At 37.4% G+C, this 20,952-nt stretch overlaps 2 protein-coding genes across 4 annotated transcripts in view; both read left to right on the top strand.

Moving 5' to 3' along the window:
• The window catches only part of draxina (dorsal inhibitory axon guidance protein a), a 35,294-nt gene extending 25,065 nt beyond the window's left edge, over window positions 1–10,229 (top strand). The window contains exons 4-7 of the mRNA XM_014016031.1: window positions 5,769–5,883; window positions 6,335–6,427; window positions 6,593–6,682; window positions 9,233–10,229. Of these exons, the coding sequence (XP_013871485.1) occupies window positions 5,769–5,883; window positions 6,335–6,427; window positions 6,593–6,682; window positions 9,233–9,345 (411 nt within the window). The 3' untranslated portion in view covers window positions 9,346–10,229. The remainder of the gene's footprint in view (window positions 1–5,768; window positions 5,884–6,334; window positions 6,428–6,592; window positions 6,683–9,232) is intronic.
• A 2,624-nt stretch (window positions 10,230–12,853) lies between these two features.
• The window catches only part of agtrap (angiotensin II receptor-associated protein), a 10,866-nt gene continuing 2,767 nt past the window's right edge, over window positions 12,854–20,952 (top strand). Inside the window, exons 1-5 of one of the 3 annotated variants that reach the window (XM_014016029.1) lie at window positions 12,854–13,069; window positions 13,481–13,515; window positions 13,648–13,756; window positions 15,166–15,361; window positions 19,414–20,248. In XM_014016029.1, coding sequence (XP_013871483.1) covers window positions 13,043–13,069; window positions 13,481–13,515; window positions 13,648–13,756; window positions 15,166–15,361; window positions 19,414–19,487 — 441 coding nt within the window. In that variant the 5' untranslated portion in view covers window positions 12,854–13,042 and the 3' untranslated portion in view covers window positions 19,488–20,248. Of the gene's footprint in view, window positions 13,070–13,480; window positions 13,516–13,647; window positions 13,757–15,165; window positions 15,362–19,413; window positions 20,249–20,952 lie in introns of those variants that run through there. The other 2 variants (XM_014016030.1, XM_014016028.1) reach the window with 2 other exon arrangements.

Below are 20,952 nucleotides of genomic sequence, written 5' to 3'. Positions count from 1 at the left end.
ACCCAATTATGGGTCATGAAGCACCTTGGATAATCTCCAGAAACCAATTTAAAGGGTAATAAAATAATTGCTGATGTAATGTTTTCCCTAAAATTATTACAAAACACAAAATAAGTAAAATTGAGTATTTTTATTTGTGTATAAGCTGTTTAGATTGTCAAAAAGCCTGTGTTTTTAGGGTTATCAACGAAGTTTGTGTACTCAGACCAGTAATATTTGGGGTCACAAGTTTTTGCCATGAATATTTTGTGGGTCAGAAGACAAAAAGTTGGGGAACCACTGCTCTAGTGGAACCACTTTGATTCAGTAAATCCAGGTTTATTTCTTAGAGAGTGTGTAAAAGTACTTTTGCTTTCCTGATTTTGGTGAACAGTTTTATGACTTTTACCTCCAGTATTTATTCGTGTCTAATATGATCTCGAGTATAATACGATCATCAATTTTTGAGCTTAAAAAGCATTAAAAATCTAATCATCAATAACCTGTGTAATACTACCCCCCCCCCTCCTTCACACACACACACACACACTTTATGGATGATATTTAGGGTTAAATTTCTAGTATTRTACATGAATAAATACAGTAAGCACTTTTCTCATCAGTGAAATTTATTTTTACCAAAGTAATTTTCTGTTAAGTTATTTTTACTTTTACTTAGTTGTTTTTTTTCTCTGCCAAAATGAATTTTATAATCAGTATAACGCAAAATATTTTGTTTATTTTAGGTCTGAGAGATTTTGCACTAATATAATCATTTTATAATCACATTTTTTAAATAGTAATATAAATGAATCATGAGGTGCCTATCTAGTAATTATACTATGCTCATCCTTTTGTTTTTGTTTCATACAGTAATTTATATTGTTTTCTTTTCTTTTGGGGAGGTGGGGTTGATTGAATGTTGGCATGTGTTATGGAAAACCAACAGGGGTGCGTGAGGCAGCTCTACACCACCTGTCACAACCACCCACATTTATACACACATGACTTCTTGTCAATCCTTCAATAAAAAAACAAAAACAAAAGACTTGTCAGTGGGTTATCTGTCACATTTATCACAGGAGCTTGTGGACAAAATCAGTTCCATGCTGATAAAAACAACAGGGAAATCACCTTTAGATGAGGAGGAGCGTACGGTGGCTTTATGTGAAATGTTTTTTATTCTCTCCAACTATTTGTCGTTGTGTATGCTGCCTGTCCGGGTCAACTTCCAGGTTTGACTCGTAGGGACAGTCCATATGCTCTGAGGTCCCAGGAGACGTGCACGTCGTTGTTTACTGTGATCGGAGTCCAATATTTTTTTGAACCAAACGAGCGTGCAGCAAGGCTTCTTAATTAAAATTCGATCCGGTTTTCCTCTCGATGGTTTAATGAGCGTTTGAGAAGCAGGTAGCCCCTGCAATTAATCTAATTGATATTTACGCAGACCTATTTCCTGAGGGTGAACGGAGTGGAAATATGGATCTGCTTCCACAAGGTGCTGCTTTTGTTAATGGATAAAGTATTCCATGAGAGACAGCTCAGAGTCCCGCTGACTTAATTATACTGTGAATCATTTGTTTCCCCGGTGTGAGGAAAATGACAGTAGAAATGTTTTTATAGTTGGGTTTTATTGCCAAAGTAATGACTGCAGAAAATCATCAAGATGATTAGTTTGGTAGCAGCGGCATTAAAGCTAGTCTCATTCTTAACGTCATTAAGAAACGTTTTTTTACATTTTTACAAATTATAAATCTAAAAAAACAAACATTTGACAAATATGTCCTGATGCATCTCAGTAATCCAGGTAAAAAAATCAAAAAGAAAAAAATTGTATAGGTCTTCTGGACGGGCTCTTCTCTAATGAAACGTTTCTGTTACGGGGGGCAATATTATAGGCAGAAACATGGGTGTGCCATGGGATCCCCAGTTTCTCCTATTGTTGCAAACCTGTACATGGAGGAAGTGGAAAAGAGAGCCTTGATGTCCTTTTCAGGGGTGCCACCGAGCCATTGGTTCAGATATGTTGACGACACCTGGGTTAAAATTAAAGCCCAGGAAGTCCAACATTTCACTGATCACATCAACTCTGTGGATGAATATATTAAGTTCACACGAGAGGATGTAAAAAATGGCAGGTTGGCATTCCTGGATTGCGATGTCTCGGTTTCGGATGGAGGACGGTTGGAAACTGGCATATATCGTAAGCCCACCCACACAGACCAATATTTGCGTTTTGACTCCCACCACCCACTGGAACACAAGTTAGGAGTGATCAGGACTCTGTACCACAGAGCAGACAGTGTCCCTACAAACCCAGGAGCCAGGGAGAAAGAGAAATCACACACACGACAGGCCCTGGAGCAGTGTGGTTATCCTGACTGGGCTTTCCTGAAAGCAGACAGGAAACACAGACAGGACTCCATGCAACCTTCAGGTGAAACTGAAGACCCCAAACCCAGACCCAAACCAGTGGTTATTCCGTATGTTGCGGGTGTTTYGGAGAAACTGAGACGTTTATTTTCTAAACATGATGTCCCAGTAGCTTTCAAACCCCAAAACACATTACGGCAAAGGCTGGTTCACCCCAAAGATCCGGTGCCCCGGCACAAACAGAGCAATATTGTATATGCTGTTAAGTGCCAGGAGGACTGCGACCAGTTATACATCGGGGAAACAAAGCAGCCACTGTTCAAAAGAATGTCCCAACACAGACGAGCTACATCTAATGGCCAGAACTCTGCAGTTTTCACTCATTTCCAGGCCAGCGGTCACTCTTTCAGAGATGAGGATGTTCTCATTCTTGATAGAGAGGAATGTTGGTTTGAGAGAGGAGTAAAAGAAGCCATTTTTGTGAAGAAAGACCGTCCATCATTAAACAGAGGTGGAGGCCTCCGTTTTCAGTTGTCCCCCTCCTACAGTGTGGCTATTGCCAGTATCACTCCACCCCCTGTTAACAATAAGTGTTAATTAGGTGTCAACGATAGCCATGTGATGTGAATATCAGTCACATGGAGGCAGGGCTTAAAAGCCTGAATTTTGCCTGAAACTCAGACTGAAGAAGTCTCTTGGAGGAGAGACGAAATGTTTCATTAGAGATGAACCCGTCCAGAAGACCTATACAATTTTTTTCTGTTTGACAAATAATAAGTCTGTTTTCTCTCACATTTTCTTATAAAAACTGCAACATTTTCTCATCTTGTTTAAAACTGTCTTGTTTGCAAAATTTCCAGAAGCCTGCACGAAAGAGTTAATTCTCACACGGATTCTGATGATTTGCAGCTGGAGATGGATGTGCATCTACCACTGAATAACTTTTTAGCCAACTAACTTTAAAAAACACACAAAATGCTCCAATTATAGGAGCACTGTCATTATTGTGCAATATTTTTAACTCAAAGGTTGATTTTAGGGCAGTAAAAAGGTTACAGATTCTCCTCCCGGCCTTTCTGCATGTTCTCTCAGAATATTTGTTTGAATAGTACATTCATTTTGATTAAAATCAAAAATTACAATACAAAAAAGAAAAGAAACACACATCTCATAAAATGAAAGGAAGCAGTAGAAAAAATCTTATAACATCTGCCCCTATTTAACAAAAAAAGAATAATAAAAAGAAAAACATATAAACATTTATACGTGTACACATACACACTTTCATATATACGTATATATACATTATATACATACATATACACATGCACTTATATAATTTTACACCCTCATCAGCATAACAAAAAAGTTTGATTAACCCCTCAAACATCAGCTTCATATTTTTTCAACAATTTAACTTTTATAATTTTTCCAAATAAATTAATTGGGTCAGCATTTTTATAATCACTGTCCAAGATATTCCACAATCTTATTCCTTGAACTGAGGTACATCTATCCTTCAAGTTTGTTTAAATTTTAGGTTTTATAAACATTTCAAATCCTTTCAAATTATGTAACAAATTTCCCTCTTAAAATTTGATTGACTATTCAAAGGCAATACACCTTTATGAGCCCTATACACAATCAACAAAATCTTATAATCAAACAACTCATTAAATTTTAGTCATTTCAATTGCTGAAACAATACATTAGATGGGTGACTCTTAACGTTTTCTGGTAACAATTCTTATAGCTCTTTTTTTGCTGAATAAGAATAGAATTTGTAAATGTTTTACAAGCCTTACCTCAAATTTCAACACAATAAATCAAACGTGGAACAATTATTGCGTTATATAATATAAAGAGTGTTTTATCATTATGTATATCATATTCTACAACAAGTAAAACTTATAAAATGTTAAAACAACTCCAGGTTTCTGATCACCTGCAGGAAGCATTAATTCCCCGCAGCCCTCAGTAAAAACGTGTGCAGTTGTGTTTAATGAAGTGAAAGTTTGAATGTGTAAAGCGCTCGTGCGTCATTAAAACGGATACTGTGGGAAGTTTATCTGTATGCTGCTCTGAAGGCAGCCGTCCTCTCTGTTACCAATCGATTGTTTTCTAAAGCGCTGCTGCTGCCTGCGTTGTCTCTGTGACTGCATTTTATAAATCACCGGAGCATTGCTGCTGCTGGTCACAACCCACCGTGTTTCATTAAGAACGCCATGAATACATTTACCTGCAAGCATACAGTAACTCACTGCTGCTGCAGTTAGTCTGTTAGCACCAACGTCTTGCGTTTGCTTCAATATATTCGTACGCGCCAATAATCAGAGGTCTGTAAAGTACTTGAAAAAAATAAAGTACAAATACATGAACAGAAAATGACTTTGGTAAAAAATAAATTTCACTGATGAGAAAACTACTCAAGTAAAAGTCATAAAACTTCACAAAAATTGGTAAAGAAAAGGTACTTTTACCCACTCTCTAAGAAATAAACTGTTGAATTTACTGAACCAAACTGGTTCCACTAAACCAGGTTGAGTAAATTGAGCAATATATGTTTATTCTTTGCTCAGTTTACTCGACTAGGCTTAGTGGAGCCAGTTGACATGACTTTGTTGAGTAAATTCAACACTTCATTTTTTACAGTGCATAAACATCTTCTTTCATGATGAGTTTGAACATATTTAATTGTGTAATGAGGTGTTAAATTTTAAAGTAGTAAAAGTGTCATTTTTAGCTTTAAAATGTAACGAATTAAAAGTAAAAGTAGCTGTTTAAAAATATTTGGTAAAATTACAAATCCTCAAAAAACTACTTAAGTACTGTAACGAAGTAAATATACTTAGTTACCATAAACCTCTGCTACTAATTACTAGGTGCAACGATACAGAAAATTCACGATTCGATTCGGTTCGAAACTTTTGTGTCACCGTTTGATTTTTTTTTTTGATACAAAAAAGACAAATTTCCACGCCCTTCTTAACTCATAATTTATTGAATTTAATTGTGAACATTTGTTTAACCTCAAAAGTACAGTTTCTAAATTAATGTTCCTCAGTGGATCTGTGCTCAACAATGCAGCCTAGGTGGAGTAGTCGAGCACAGATCCACTGATCCTTCAACACAGAGCATCTTCAGAAGACAAGTTGAAAAATTAATTTTAAAATCTGCATTGTTTGATTGAACCCAGAGTACTGTATTGAATGTTTGATGGAGTATTTACTATATTTACTTGCATGGAACTAAAATTTGGTGTTGTAGTAGCCGTAAGTGATTCACCAACACCAAAACAATGTGTATAGCTGTGATTAGACGTTTTCCAGCTTGTTTTTGTTGTTTATTTCTTGCATTAAATCTAATCTAAGCTGCTTTAAGTGTTTCCACTAATTAAAGTTTGATTTTTTTTCCAGCGGTCTGGACAAGGACAAGGAGAAGTGATGCCAACGCTGGACATGGCGCTGTTTGATTGGACAGACTACGAGGACATGAAACCTGTAGATACCTGGCCATCTTCCAAGAAGAAAGGTTGGTCATGTGGCTGTGATGCTGCGTTATGAAACACGTTTATTTATCAAGAGCTGAGCAGCTTTAAAACTGGGGACAAAAGAATGATTTTTACCGTGTTTGTCATGTGGCACTTTAATCACCAGTTTTAATTTATCTACAAAAAGACCTTGAACATCTGAAGCAGATATCATGACAGTTTAATAAGTAAATGTGTCATATCCTGCTGCTATGAGACACAGACAGCCCCCAGTAGCCATCATAGCTAATTTAAATGGATCACGATGCACCTGAACTCATTATAATACCACATATGTTCTGTTGGAGCTGCTGCCTCGTATTTTCATTCTTATTGAAATTATTTTACCTGATATAGCACAAAAATGGGTCCAGTCACAGAATGACAGCTTCAATTATCCGTTTGGACAACTTCAGTTCAAACAGTGATGTTGAATGAATTTTCCTGCTGCAGACAAGAGGCGGAGTAAGAACCTCAGCAGTGGAAATATGACTGCAGACGCTGGTGCAATCGAGCCATGCGACCACCACCTGGACTGTCTTCCTGGTCAGTAGAAACATGACATATTCCCACGGTTGGGCAAATATCGGGTATTTACACATAAATCCATCCGAAGCTCATGCCTTTCATCTCTGCAGAAATGGCAGCTGTGTTGCCCGTAAATATGTTTGTTACTTGATTGCCACATTTTTAGTTGTCGTTTTGTTCAAGGTTCCTGTTGTGACCTGAGACAACACGAGTGTGAACCTCACAACAGAGGCCTCAACAACAAATGCTACGATGACTGCATGTGCGAGGAAGGTGAGTGACGAGAACGTTTACTTTTCCTGTCGTTTTACAATCAAAGCCTGCAGAAAGATGCAACCGGGCTTTTCGAAGGCCCAGCAGAACCGTGGCAGCCCTGCTGACAACACTGAGACGCCCGTCAGCGTTTGCAGCAGTTCAATCAGACACTCGTAAACATGGCGTGCATCATATGTTCGAGTCATTATTTTACTACGTCACCACGCATATGACCGGACAATCAGAGTGGACTCAGTGTTAATATTGTAACAGATAAAGATGTTTCTGGAGCAAATTTCAACACATCCAACTTTAGGGATCACAGGAAAGTTCATTTGAAAGGTGGGCTTATGGGTCGTGGTCTTCGTTATGCCCCTTTTCCACCAGTGCCACTTAGTGTAGTGTTGGTACAGTTCCAAGCCATTTCCATTAGGCCAGATTCATGGAACTGGCCCTTTTTTAGTACCTTTGTTGTGGTTCTAAGAGGTCCCAGTTGACACCAAAATCCAATGTCAGAACACTGTTCGTCACTGTTTTGCTAGGGGGTGGAGTCACTGGTTGCGTCTAAGCTGCCTTTACAACAACAACTCGAGGCGCCATTTTTTTCAAATGTAGCAGTGACATTAGTTGTGTTTCCATCCAATTTTAATTATAGTTTTTAGCGAATTTTTAGAATTTTAGAAATTTGGCAAATGGGTTTCCATCTCTCATTTTGCGCATTAACTTTTGTTCGAAAAACCCAAAAACCACCTCCACCAACCATCCAAAACACACCCACTGGAACCGGAACGTCAATGGAAAAGCACTCAAACTGACCCGTTTCGACACTGACCGTACCGACACTACACTGTGGCACTAGTGGAAAAGGGTCACAGTGAGTGGTATTTTTAAACTGGTTGGTATTTTTTTACTGTGTCTTATAGCTTAGCTTGCTGCATCTATTATGTGAGTGTGTGTGTGTAGGGAAGCACGGAAATGAAAAATTCAGCCGATATCGATATCCGATATAATTATTGCTGTCATGGCCGATAACCGATATTTACCGATATTACACAAACACACAAATTATTTTATACATATACGCACAAACACACTTGGGTCTTTATTTGATATGGTAAATAAACAACCAGACCTCTGACATGGCTCCCTACTTCAGTTGTTCCTGGTCACGCAGCATCAATATCACTGTCATAACCAAACAGATACCGCTTGACCAACCGTATCACCTCCCAAAACAGAAACACAAAACTAAAAAGTGGGAAATCAATATTGGACATTAATAGTTTTACATATCGGACTGATACCGATATTCTAAAAAAAAAGGACCAATGTGTGAGGATGCTAGGAGTAAAGCTAGCAGTAGGCTACAGAGGTTTACTGTACCTGTTTATCAACAGAAAGTGCAGGGATATGATCCACTTGATGGTCCAGTGTTGGTATTTTATGTTTAGAGCACATTAAATTGGTGATTTTTTTCCGGTCAAATTCAGCTCGTCCCATCGCTGGAATCCAGCAGTTAGCCTAGCATCTTAGTGGTAGTAGTTCTTTATTCATTTCATTTGTAACACAAATTAACAAAGTTCAAAAAACATGCAATCAAAATAAAATCAAATAAAAGGAAAGGCAGCAGAAGAAGACTAAATCTTATAATAACTGCCCCTTTTTTATACCCAAAATATGTTCAAAAGAAAAGTAAAATACAACAAAAATCAAAACAACTTAAAATACTTAAAAATGAATTTAAAACAAAAATTTAAGACACCAACTCAAACAACAATTAGCATGAATTCACTTATAATTCTCCATATTTCTTCAGAATACTAGTTTTTATCATTCTCTTCAATATGTACAAAGATCTGGCATTTTTAACCTCATCTTCCATGCTGTTCCACAATCTTATTCCCTGGATTAAAGTGGATCGCTCCTCAGCTCTTAGCTTGGAATCCAGCAGTTAGCCTAGCATCTTAGCTTGGAAATGGTGACTAAAAATACTTTTTCCATGTTGGGATGGTGGCTGTATCCTGAGTCACTGTTTCGAGTAATGTAGCACAATGTTTTGTGGTCCTCCTGGTGGAGTTTGATGCTGTTTTCCAGAATTTATTTTAAAGTTTAAGTTTAAACACAGCTAAACCGGTGAAGCGCTGCTACAAGAGTTTATACATGCATATCGGTGTCGAGCGGACATAGTCTCGTGACTCGTATTCTAAAAATAGCCCGAGTAAAGTTCCCCATTTAGATGAAATGATGCTACACAGGTCTTATTCAGGGAACACGTTGTGAGTTTACCCCTCTGATGTGATGATGAGCTGCCTTCGGTTGTTCTGGTGTTTTATTGAACAAATTGTTGCCTTTGGGAAAGATGTCTCAGCTTTTAAAAAAAGTTATTTCCTGTTTATACAAAATTCATACCAGTGCAACAAAACCCAGAATCCCTGCCTTTTTCCACGTCTCAAGGAGTTTTTAATGCTCCAAAAGAAAAAAGCAGGAGGAGCCAAGTTTCAGCTAGTTGCATTGTGCATTTTGTCTGACTGATACGTCTTTTAAGATAACGTGCAAACAATCTTTCAGGGTTTCGGTGCTACGCTAAATTCCACCGGAAGCGACGAGTGACACGAAGGAAGGGTCGCTGCGTGGTGCCAGATTCAGTCAGCAGCGACCACGGAGGCTTCATCACTATATGAGGACGAACAGAGAAGACGAAGATGAAGAAGAACCACACAATCACTCAAATACGACAGGATAGCCACGACACTGCTAACAAGTTAGGTGTTTAAAGGGGATCTCTGTTTGCTTTGTTTTTGTTTTACAAATCAGGACAAATATAATAATCAATCACATGCAAACGTCAAAAATAGCTGGTGACTAAACTGATTTTTTTTAAATTATTATTGGATTAGTTATACATCTTTTCCAGCAAAGTACCGTCTTTAAGCACCCAGTTTAACACAGGAAACTTAGATTTGTTCTCATGATTGTTACAATAAAACAGTGGCTTTGACTCAGTGCATCTATAAAAATATGGTTTTATTTTGCATTGGTTTGAACAAATGAATTCAAGAACAGACTTTTCACTCAGTTAAATGTGTAGATTTAAATTCTCGATGATGGATGGATGGTTTAAAATCACATACTGCATTTTTAACCTAAACATGTCCCACATTTATTTGCAACTGATCTGATTTAAACACTGATAAGTATTAATTTTATCTTTTTAGAGTCCAGGATGTGTTTATTTTACTGCTTTAAAACAGTCAAATCAAACAGTTAAGTCACAAAAATGATGATTTGTTGTGATTTGTGTGTGTGTGTGTGTTCTGTTACATGTCTTTTATTACTGACATAATTTTCCATATAATTTGTGAATGTGATTTAAATCTTTCGACCTTGAATTATAATTAATAAAATGTTTTGGAGGCCAAGAAGATTTTCTTTGAAATCCATTTGAACGATGCCATCAACAATACGCTTGTTTTCTATCACACGTGTCCTAATATATGTTTTATTTATTGTGTTCAGATATGCTTGTGTTCTTCTGTTTTCATGATTAAACACTTACTAAGATAAACTGGTGTTTAAGCATCTTATTAATAACAGATAATTTCAGTATTAGACATTACGTGTCTCAGAGGGAATTCCAAAAAGAAGTTGAAGTTTTTCCTTTGTTTCATTAAAGTTTTTTTTGTAGAACTTTATTAAAAAGCTCTGATGGAGGATGTGACGCTCCTATGGCTTGTCGGATTAACACTTAAGCAGCTGTAATTATCAGGCGCCCATCATCCCAGTGTAATATAATGTTCCTTCATCTCCCTGGAGCTGCCAGAACATTTGAATACATTTAATGTCAAGTGCAGGAAATAATGTTCAGATCACTTTTCTGATCTGAACGCTCAAAAACCCACAATGGTTCTGTTTTAATACCTGATTAAATCGCAGAAAGGTAATCCCTCCTAAGCAGCAACGCAGCTGAAGTGTGATTGCGCCGTTCTGATTTATGACTGCAGAATAAAAGCATCACTAATTTTAATGTTTCCTTCTGACAGAGAGCTCCGGTGGAAACCTGGCCAACAGCCTGCAAAGTGACAAATTACTCGCAGCCACGTCCTGGCAAGGCTGGAACTGCAACTGAAGCATCTTTAAGCTTCTCGCGATATAATTAATTATCAGAGTTGCTTCTCGAAGTTAACTTTTCCAACTGGAGGTGCTTTCTAAATAATACAGCAGTGAAAAGAACTCAGCAGAGTAAACAAAGCAGTTCAGTTTCTTCTATTGTTCTTCAGGGGAAATTCATTGCACCATAAATCATGTCAAGCATGTAAGATACTGACCGGACAGCATAAACAGAAGTCTGGAAGAGGGGTTTTATCAGTTTCAAAATTGCATTTAAGCACTTTGCTTTATTTTTTTTAAAACATGACGTCATTTTACTCAAAGATTTCCTCATTTTTAAACATTTCTCTTCAAAATCTTGTAAAATATATCCCATTTGTTGTTGAATTTTTAATCATTTTTCTTCAAAGCCTGAGACGCCTAGATTTTAACTTAGATCTCTACAGCTTCAATCAAAAAGAAGAGCTGCCACAGGGGGTCAGAGGTGATCTGGAGGTCAGAGGTCACACCGCCTAATACAGGGACCATCTGCCATGTTTGAGGTATTCAACGGATCAGGAGCCAAATGGCATAATATAAAAAGGTAAACAAGAGTGAATGATACATTAGCATTTTAGAGGTCTGCTCCTCCTGTCCACATGAATAATGTTGAGGTCAAAGGTTAATTATTTAAAACATCAACAAGAAATGTGAAATTTTTTTTCACATTACAGATCTGATCGAGGTTTTATGACCTGAGCTCCCCTTCTTTTGATACATGTACAAATGAGAAAACACTTCTATTTTTGATAATGGAAATGGTTGAAACACTACAGATGTTAGGGATTTGGTCACAGCTTTTGTTTCTTGGTGGTTTCTGGTGGTTTCAGTACATCTGGGGGTTGTGTGGAGGACTTATAATCATTCAGAATCTTACCTGCAGAAGGCGGTCATGATCAACTGAAGAGCCAGGAAAAAAAAAATACATCGTGAAGGGGATTTCCTCAGTCCAAACCAACTCTGACCTCAAAACCTCTCTGTTTTACTTCCTGTTTTAGTTGAGTTTGCCGCAAGCTAAGCCGAGTTTATTTCCTTTTTTAGTCTCACGTTAAATCTGAATAGCACACCTGAGCTACTTTTACCATTACAGGTGGGAGTATTCACCACACTTGATATCAGGTCCGTCGTCTCCACAGACCACTGATGGGGTGGGCTCTGAGGTTACGGACCCTCTAGTTACGTTTTGAAACTTGTCATTTTGAAAGTTTCTATTACGAAACCTTAAATTGTGAATTCTGGGAAAACAGAACAAGATGAACTCAAACTAACAAAACATGAGTCAGTCAATAAGCAGTCAAAGGATGAGTTTAATATTTTTAAAGCTAACAATGCTAAAATATCTGTTTAAAACTTAAGCTCCGCCCACTTGAAGATATTTTTATTATTTTTACAAATGTTGTCAAACTGCGTGTTATTTTATTTAAAACAGAAATATATGCCAGCTTTTTCTAATATAATTTTCCTGTTTGTTTGATTTTTTTTAATTTTCCATGTTGCTTTTTTATAACTACTTTTGCTACTTTAGCTGTTCATGGCCTACGTCGAAATGTTCAGCTCATCCAGGGAGTGGGTGCTAGCATTTTAGTTTTGATTACTTTTACTGTAAAAATACTTTTCACTTTTAACTCATTTTAGCTTTTACATAACCTTTAGCTACTTTTAGGTTTTAGCTAGGAGCCTTTTTAGTTTTTAGTTAGATTTTTGTTACTTTGAGCTGCTAACATTTTAATTTTAGCTTAAAACTAGTTTTTGTGTGCTTTTAGCTACTTTACCATTTTGCTGCCTTTTTTCCACTTTTAATTTTTATCTACATTTTTTCTAGTTTATTTAGCTTTATATTTTAACTCCTTTTAGCTTGACTTCTGCTTATTTTAGCATTTTTTTCAGTTCCTTCATCAGATCTCAGTTGTATTTCCCAGAAACAGCTTCTCCAGCTGAACAGGAACCAGAACAGCCAGGCTCCAGTCCAGATCCTTGGTGGTGAACCTGTGTCAGATCAGAAACTGGAGCTACTGATCCTCCTGGGGAGGGGGAGGAGGAGGAGGGAGTCACATGGGAGGCAGTCAGGCTGCTGTCACATGGCTTGTGTTTGCAGGTTAAAACCAAGGAGGAGGGGTTCACAGAGAAGTTTGTGTAAAAGGAACAACTGCAGCCTTTTTCATGTGGCCTGTCAACAAGCTGAAACACTGAATCGGATCAAGGAGGAGCTGCTCTGACCAAAACAGCTTGAAAATGGAAATCCCTGCTATAAACCTAAAGGTGAGCTGTGCTTCTGTGGATCTTTAGTTATCATGTTTGTGTTTGACTTTAAAAAACAAAACCCTCCAGGCTTCAGTTCCTCTGTGTGGTAACTATACCTTCCTCTGATGTGGACACACATCACAAACTGTTTCTGTTGAGCAAGAAAAACTGAGAAATAACTTTTGATTTAAACGACACAAAGTTATATTCAAAGCTCTGATAAACATGCAGTAAAGTTTGCAGCTGGTGCTGCCGAGGAAACGTCCATTAAATCCTCCTGTCAGACATTTCTGATGGGTTTTAGCTTTTGTTTGGCTCTTCTGTTGGGAATATGCCACATACAATAATAATTGCTGTTGTCTGTCGAACCACTTCATGTTTGTAATGTTCGTAAAATAAAATAAAACTGAACTCTCCTTTGTCTCCTAGGCCATCGTGCTGGTCCACTGGCTGCTCACAGTCTGGTGAGTTTGAACTGTTTTATTTCACTCACCTGAGGAATTTCTCTCTCACACTCTTGACTCAGGCTTTGGTTTTCTCCTGCACATATGAGACGCTTTTATTGTCCAATCCGACGTGACTTGTCTTCTCCTCAGGGGGTGCATGGCAGGTCTGCCGATATCCTACGCCTTGGGGAACTTGAGTGTTTTAGCAGTTGGCGTGTGGGCGATCGCACAGAGGGACTCGATTGATGCTGTTCTCCTGGTGAGTCTTTGCCTCCATTGTTTTGTCCCTTCAAGCAGATTTAAGGTCACGTGACGCGAGCAGGACTCTAACTGCGGACGCGGCTCTGCAAATTTCCACTAACCTGTTTGTTTGTGAGGCCTTTTGGCAGAGACTTGATGTGGAAATCTTGTTTTTCTCCGTTTAATGCAACACGAGGCACTGATTTATCACGTTTCATTACAACAGAGAAGGAAAGTCTGAAATAAATTATTATTTTTAGACTGACAGACAAATCATAACTCTGACCTCCATGATTCATGTTTTATAATTATAATTTGTCCTTGTTTTAAAGTGCCTGTGATGTGCATATTCTTCATATATACAGTAAAAAGTCAAAGAAAACATCTTTATATTTAAGAAACTTTACATAATTCACATGATTTTACCCAGTTTGTCACAAAACTGGCATATTTTCTTCTGAACTTGGCTCAAACCAAATGAAACAGGAAGTGACATCAAAGGGAACTCTTTCTTTGTTAATTGAAACATTATTTGAACTCTGACTTCTTCGTCTCTCTGTGACTCAAAACAACCTAAAGAAACATCGGATTCGTCTCTACAGCTCGTGTTAGCAGTTGTAGCAACTGTTCACATGCAAACGCTCCCCTTTGACATCACTTCCTGTTACTTCACATGCAAATATCTCAGCAACTGTTCATCTCAACAGCATAAAATTTGTTTTGCGTAATGCTATCAATATTATCTCTCCAAAAATTTATTCATATTCATCACAAAAATTTGATGTCACAGGCACTTTAATGTTATTAATTGGCCAAGGATATTTTTTAGTGTAAAGCAATGAGGATTTATTGTTATTTTTTGTATCATAAAAAAATTAACTCTTTCTGCTGCAGTGGTTTAAAACTACAACATTTTTCTGTTGTTTTCTTACGGAATTTTCCAAAATGAAGCTTGTTTTTACCAGAGAGGTCAGCAAATGATTCAAAAGGAAAAACTCTATCTTATTTTAGAAATGAAGCAGGTCGACATATTTTCCGTCACTTCACCTGTCTGTAACAAACACCTGGTTGTTCAGAAGCAGCTAACAGTTTAGCTGACAAAAGTACCTTTTTTAAATAATCATTTCTAAAGCTTAGACTAGTTTTTTTCTGTAAATTAATAATCTCAGACAATTAAAGCAAATGAATAAATAAAACGCTGATTTCTTGTTTCAGAATTTCTGTCTGCATTTTTAATTTGAGTCACTCTGTAGCTAATTCTCTTGTTTTCATGTTTCATCAGCAGTGAAGTGACTTTTATTTTGTTCTCCTCGCATAAAACGATGAATCATTCCTACAATTTTCTCCTCAAAGCATAAAAAAACACGTTCAAATCCACAGAAACATTACATCCTTTTACATTTTCTTTTTTTCCCCCTCTTCCTTTAGTTCCTTATGGGGATGATGCTGACGATACTGAGCGACATCATCCAGTTCTCCATCTTTTACCCCGTCGTTGTATTTCAGGGGGTAGTTCGTTTCAGCGCAGGGATGGCCATCCTCAGCCTGCTGCTTAAACCCGTTTCCTGTTTCTTTGTCTACCAAATGTACCGCGAACGAGGCGGAGATTACAACGTCAACTTCGGTAAGTTTAAAGAACGAACAGGAGTTAAAGTAGCATTGACTGGAACTGGGAAAACTTTACTTTGGTTTTTTAAATTCCATGATTAATCCGTCAAATATATCCTTTTTGTAACTTTACCTCAAGAAGCAGTGATGTCATTTCTGTAACTAAAATATCTGAAGTTCCTGTTTTTACTCTTCTTGTCGTGAAAAGCTGTCCGACTTCAGCGCAAACTGTAAAAAAACTCTGTACCAAACCAGTGGCTGAACACTTCATATTTCACTAATTAGTTACGTTCACATGACATATTTTTGTAGTGAAACACCAGAGCAGCAGTTTAATTGAACAAATCTTATCCCACAAGTTCCCCCTAACATCCGTGAATCATCCTGACCACGGGATTGTCCCGCACGGACACACACATTAAAACTCCTCACGCTGTGAAACGAACAGGACAGAAATAGCTCCGCTGATGTGCAGAAATACACACAAATAGAGAGACTTTGGGTGATTATTGAGTTTAGATTTTATAGATTTTGAACAAAATGATCAATAGGGGGTCTGTTCTAATCTATCAGATATTGATTTGTGGGCTTGGATTTGCTCAGCTGGAGCTTTTCAATTTGAAACTGCAGTGAGCTGTGATGCCTGCTGGAAAATGGAGGATGTTAGTTTACATATTACCTCAACAGTTTGTATTTATTTTATTGTGGTAACTTTTTATGAGAGTAAACCAGATTGTTTGGTGTGGGGGGGCTAACCCTCTTAAATTTTGACCCAAAACTGCAGCTGATGAAACAAATCTCTTGTCCGTGGGAAAGATAATTGATTATTGATGAATCTGGTCTCGTTATAGTTTCACTCCGCACAGCGGGAACAACCATTAGACTGAGTTGTGACTGATGAAAGCAGCCAGTGTTGCTCTCTCTGTCGGTGTGTGTGTGTGTGTTTAATGATTGCACAGGAGACATTAACACTGACGGGAAGCAGACAGTCAGGTGCAGACAGAGAACTGCTTCAATCAGGTCATCAGGAGTTTCAGTTTGGACTTATTTTTGATGCGTATTCTGCTGTTTTTAAACACGTTTCTTTTAACTGGACGGTGTCCCGAAACATCAAGATGGGGTCCTGAAAAGATTTTCTGAATTAATTACATTTTTGCCATAAATGAGTGAGGTTAGTATATTTAAAATGGATAAATGTAGTATAAAAATATTGGGCCTCATGCAAGAACATGTTCGTATTCTTATCCTAAATTTCTCCTACTTTTGTTCAAAGGGTTCGTACGAACATGTCACGTCAGATTCAACAAACTCTTCTATCTTCAGGAAAAGTGTGTAAATGAGCTGCATAAATTCCACCTGTTCGTATCCAGCTGCTCGCGCACGCGAGAGGAGATTAGCGTAATTACCACCCCAAAAACACCATATAAGGCTATGTTTCCTGCCTCAGATATCAGGAAGTGTCCATTCATGAAAATGACAGCGAAAATTAAAAAAAGAAAAACTTTGCGAGTTCAGAGATTGAAGTCCGTCTGTCAGAGATCCAGAAAAGAAAATCTGTCATTTTTAGCAGGTCAACTGTGGAATAAAATGAGCTGCTAAAAGCATAAACAACTGTGTTAAATCATTTATTCAGAAGCCCCCCACCCCACCCCCACGCACGCTGCACGGTCACAGGTGGTCTCAGATGCGGGTTTGAAATAAGCATTTTAAATTGTTTTCAAAATAAGTCTGGCACTTTGGAGAAAACCCAGGACTCACTGGAGGGATTATGTATCCCCTCTGGTCTGGGAACATCTCGGAATCCCCCAGGATGAGCTGGAAAGTGTCGCTGGGGAGAGTGGGGTCTCTCTGCTGCTGCCCCCGAGACCCGATCCCAGACAAGCGGCGGAAAACGGACGGACGTAGAATTTATATTGTTAGTCTAAATTATTACATTTAAAATTATAACTCTAATTCAAGCAGAATAGCCTATTGTCAACATAATTATGGAGTGTGATTTATTTTCAACTCAAAATATCTTCAAACTAACGAAATATAAAGTTATTAGTGAAGAAAACCCGTCTGGATAACAGCAGATTGACTGCTCGTAAAATATACGACAGGTCTGGACCACTCGTGAATTTTGTTCGTATCTGAAAAAAATCTTAGAATACGAAAACATTGGTGAATGCCACAAATTCTCCTAAATCACTCGTACGCACAACTTAAGAACAAATCTGTGCGTACGAACGGTTCTTGCATGAGGCCCATTGTTACTTTGCCCATGTTTTGTTGACCTGATGCAAATGTTTATCATCCAAAAATAGTTGGGGGCTCAGGTCTCTGCTACTGTTATTTTGTGGGTCAAAAGCTGAAAAAGTTTGAGAACCACTGCACTTTGGTTCCCAAAGTTGGGCTTGGGACCCAATTATGGGTCATGAAGCACCTTGGATAATCTCCAGTTATCAATTTAAAGGGTAATAAAATAATTGCCGATGTAATATTTTCCCTATAATTATTACAAAAACACAAAATAAGAAAACAATAAGTATTTTATTTGTGTACAAGCTGTTTAGATTGTCAAAAAGCCTGTGTTTTTATATTAATGAAGTTTGTGTACTCAGACCAGTAATATTTGGGGTCACAAGTTTTTGCCATGGATATTTTGTGGGTCAGAAGATAAAAAGTTTGGGAACCACTGCTCTACAGTCCTTAATGGAGACATATCATGCAAAATCCACTTTTGTTTTAACTGTTGTGTACTTGGAGTCTCTTGGAGTGCAGAAAAGTCAAAGTGCGCATCGTTTGGATTTAAAGAGACAGCCTCAAAACGAGTTGTGAAAGAGAGGCTTGTGGAGTTACAATAAGGAGGAATTCAGAGCAAACCATTGCCAGTGTTGTATAAAGTACCCCAAAGTGATACTTGAGTAAAAGTATACTTGATACTTGACTCAATTTTTTCTTATTTCAAGAAGTCTTACCAAGTAAATTTTTCTTACTCCAATGGCAGATATTTTGACTTAATTTGAATCAAATTTTTAGGACTAACAAGATAAATAATCTTACACATTCTGAAAACAAGTTTATTATTCTTACACARTCAGTTCTTGTTTAGTAAATCAGTCTCAAAACAAGATCAAAAAGACTTTTTGGCTGATATAAGATTTTAAAACTTGGTTAGATGGACAGTCATTGCAGTGTACTTTGGTAAAAGTTCAAATCTCCTCTAAGAATATTACTTGAGTAAAAGTCTTAAAGTATGTATTTTGTACTTCAGTATTAAAAGTAAATGTACTGAGTAAAAATGAGTGGCTTGATTTTCCAAAATGACATTTATTGGAAGGCGTTACCCTCAAAAACGTTTTTCTAAAAGCAAAAATGACTATAATGTCATATAAAAATGTTAATGTTAAAAAGTAAAAACAATGTTTAAAAAAATTAGGATGCACTAGTCTACCTTTTGTTTAGTTTATATATGCCACAGACATCTTTGTCCTGGGCTACATACAGTACATCTGTTATGTTGTGCTGGAGTGTGACATGATTCGTGTCGTTTGCAGCTGTGATGGATTCAGAATGGTTTAAATGTAAACTTTTCATCCAACCAGTTAAACTCACTCTATCCAGGAGGCACAGTTTATCAGGATAATATTAACAACAACAAGCCATAATGAAATAGGAGTAACAAATTTCTACTTCTTACCTTTTTTAAAAATATAATGAGTAGAAAGTACAGATAATTGTGAAAAATGTAAGTAGAAGTAAAAAGTAGGCTGAAAAATAATTACTCAAGTAAAATACAGATAGCCAAAATTTCTACTTGAGTACAGTAACAAAGTATTTGTACTTAGTTGCTTGGACCCCAGGTGTGAAAAAGAAGGATTTTAAAGCATGATACGTCTCCTTTAACCTGAGGGGTGAGTTTTCTGCAGAACTGTTGCTGAAACAGTAAAATTCTCAGGTTTATGTTTGCATGTGATTGGCTGCTCTTCATGTCACACTTCCTTCTTCGGGAATGATCTCCTGTTGTCCTGTTTTTGATCAAATCTTCTTCTCTCATCTTTTCCCCGCTGATGTGTGTTTCCTCAGACGTAGAGACCTCTGTGGACAGTCGGTGCACTATGGACAGTGCTGACAGTGCCTTTTTTGGCCGCCGTTACTGATTCCTGGCTTCTTTCTTTTCACCATTTCTTTATTTTATTTTATTTTATTTTATTGTTTCCCCATAAACCATCGAGGAAGTAAAATTACAAATCAGAGAGGACACATAAGAGAAAAGACTCTTTTCATGTTTATGTTCTGCTCCATCTGTCCTTTTTATGTAATTATTATCTGATCTTTTCTTTGGCCTGCTCCAGACTGACCTCACAGAAATGATCAAATTGAAATTTAAATTAAATTTGACCTCCTTTAACATCTTATTCAAAGGTTTGTTTGAAATTGCTTGTTGGCGTTATGGAACCAATGGAAAGAAAAGTCAATGAGCTGTTTCTTCATAATGGACACAAACATTGTTTTGTTTTATTTATTTAGAAAGAATTGTAATGACATCACGCTTCCCTAAAGTATTTCTGTGAGACCAGCCTGCTCTGTTTTTATTGTCCTCATTAATTTTCCATTCTTGCCTGCATCACTGTTTGCCTGTACTCTGTTTTAATGTTTGCTGCATTGTTTGTTTGTTTTTTTGTGTGTGTGTTCGTTTGTCTGATTATTTTTTTTCACATGTGCTGAATATTTCATGAGGATTTTTAGTCTCCAGACACCTCATTTGTTGTTGCGTTTCCAGTTTTTTTTAATGTATTTAAAGTAGAGCTCCATGATAATGCACATTTCAAAATGAGCTCCGTTAAAGTCACCATATTGTTGACTTATTCCTAAATAGAGGCTGTATCCATACATATTGCAGTAAACTTGTTTGGAATTACATGGATGTTCTGGTTCTGGTTTTTGCAGTTGTATCTTTTTATTTTTTTTTACAGCTGTGTTCATAAAACTTTAACCTCAATCACAAACGCGTTGGAACCCAGTGAAATGTCTATAAATAACAGAATACAATTATTCATGAATCTCATAAAGCCATATTTTGATCACAGTGGAACATGGTGAACTTATCAGAAAGTGTAAGGTTTTTAGGAAAAAAACTTTTATTTTTGAACTTCATGGCAGCAACACATCTGAAAGTCGTTACAGGGTCATGTTTCTCACTGAAGCATCCAGTTGTTTTAAAGTGTAAACATTTAGAAACTGAGGAAAATCTTGTCCCATTCTTCTCTGAAGTAGGGTTTCTGAATCTGAAGGTTTTTCAAATCTTTTGATGATATTAAAGGGGCAATATCATGTAAAATCAACCTTTTTGGGTTTTATATCATGTTATAATGTTATACTCTCATAAAAAACATGCCCAAAGCCTTGCTTTGACTCATTCATGCATGTTTGAGAAATCCTGCAGTGTTTTTAGGAAGCCATGCTGAGGAGCAAAACGACAGGTGGGGACCAGATGGGATGGGGGGCAGGTGGGGGCCTTTTGAGACCAGAAACGCCCCTGGGCACCAGAAACGCCCCTGGGACGTGTCTTTAAGCCGAACTTCCTCAAGGCAGAGCGCACCCACCCACCCCCTCTGCACACAC

Source organism: Austrofundulus limnaeus, unplaced genomic scaffold (genome assembly GCF_001266775.1).
Source record: "Austrofundulus limnaeus strain Quisiro unplaced genomic scaffold, Austrofundulus_limnaeus-1.0 Scaffold137, whole genome shotgun sequence".
Taxonomy (NCBI): Eukaryota; Metazoa; Chordata; class Actinopteri; order Cyprinodontiformes; family Rivulidae; genus Austrofundulus; species Austrofundulus limnaeus.
This window is presented reverse-complemented; position numbering and strand designations above follow the sequence as displayed.